General features: G+C 57.8%; 1 protein-coding gene across 1 annotated transcript; it reads left to right on the forward strand.

Moving 5' to 3' along the window:
• Positions 1–41: 41 nt before the first annotated feature.
• EMH_0098460 (uncharacterized protein) lies at positions 42–1,187 on the forward strand (the record flags this gene model as incomplete). Its single annotated transcript, XM_038022017.1, has 1 exon — positions 42–1,187. One exon carries the CDS (start codon positions 42–44, stop codon positions 1,185–1,187), a length of 1,146 nt encoding a protein of 381 aa, XP_037879201.1.
• Positions 1,188–1,351: the final 164 nt, after the last annotated feature.

The following is a 1,351-nucleotide window of genomic DNA, read 5'->3' on the forward strand; positions in this document are numbered from 1 at the left end:
TGCATAAATTTGTGCTGCTGAAGCGAATCAAAAACTCCCTCATGCGCACAGCTATTCTCCAGCTGCAGCAGGAGCAGCAGCAGCAGCAGCAGCAGCAGCAGCAGCAGCAAGAGCAGCAGCAGCAAGAGCAGCAGCAAGTGTATGATGAGGAGTTGCATGCACGCTTGTGGGGCCGCTGGGATGACCCCCCCCTCACTGACGAAGAGATATATGAAATCCTAGGAGTGGACCTGCAGCAGCAGCAGCAGCAGCAGCAGCAGCAGCAGCAGCAGCAAGACGCTGCTGAGGGGCAGCCTTCGGCGTCTGCTGCAACGAAGCAGTCTAGCAGCAAAAGCAGCAGCAGCAGCAGCAGCAAGAGTGCCGCTAAGAAGACAGCAGCAGGGAATCGATCCGCTGCTGCTGCTGCTGCTGCTGCTGCTGCTGCTTCTGAGGCCCCACCTATGGATTTAGAGGCGATGGAGCTGCCTGAGCCTGAAGACTATGCAGCAGCAGCAGCAGCAGCAGCAGCAACAGAAGAAAAAGCAAAGAAAGCTGTGAATGTTGGGGGTGCTGCGAGGGCTGTGGCTGAGTCGGCGGTGCTGCTGCTGCAGCAGCTAAAAGGAGAATATCTGTATGTCTTTGTGCATGCATCTGCTGCAGCAGAAGATAGAGTAAGCGAGGCAGTCGGTGTTGTGCTGCAGCATGCTGCTGCTGCTGCTGCTGCTAACAAAGAAAGAGCAGCAGCAGCAGCAGCAGACAACACACGGAGAAAGCCAGGAGATAAATATATTCTGCTGCCTGTAGATGACGCCCCCCCAGCTGAGTATTTACCTCTCATCACCCGCACAGCTGCTGCTGCTGCTGCTGCTGCATCGAAGGGGAGAGACAGCGCGGAGGCGAAGGCAGCAGCAGCAGCAGCTGCTGCTGCTGCTGCTGCAGCAGAAGCAGCAGCAGAAGCAGCACTAGGAAAGCCGCGCGGAGCCCCACCACCGCTGCTGCGTGCTGCTGCTCTCACCCCCGACCGCCTCATTCCCTCTCCTAGTGTTTCTCTGCTAGCTGAGCTGCCAACGAGAAAGCAGCTCACACAGCAGCTAGCTGGTAAGAACACTAACATATTGCTGCTGCTGCTGCTGCTGCTGCTGGTGCATGCTGCTGCATGGTGCTGCAGCAACAGGACTACAGAGCAGGTAGCCGCAAACGCCAGATGAGCAGCGATATTCCTTGACGCCTTCTGGCGTGCTACTGCTGCTACTGCTGCTGCTGCTGCTGCTGCTGCATTGTTTGCTGCTGTGTTTGTGGTTTTGCTGCAGAGAAAGCTCTGTCGCCGTCGGTGCAGCTTCTCTCCGCGCTGCAGCGGAGCGGCGGGGCGCTG

This window comes from Eimeria mitis, genomic scaffold, assembly GCF_000499745.2.
Source record: "Eimeria mitis Houghton genomic scaffold, Emh_scaff9959, whole genome shotgun sequence".
NCBI lineage: Eukaryota > Apicomplexa > Conoidasida > Eucoccidiorida > Eimeriidae > Eimeria > Eimeria mitis.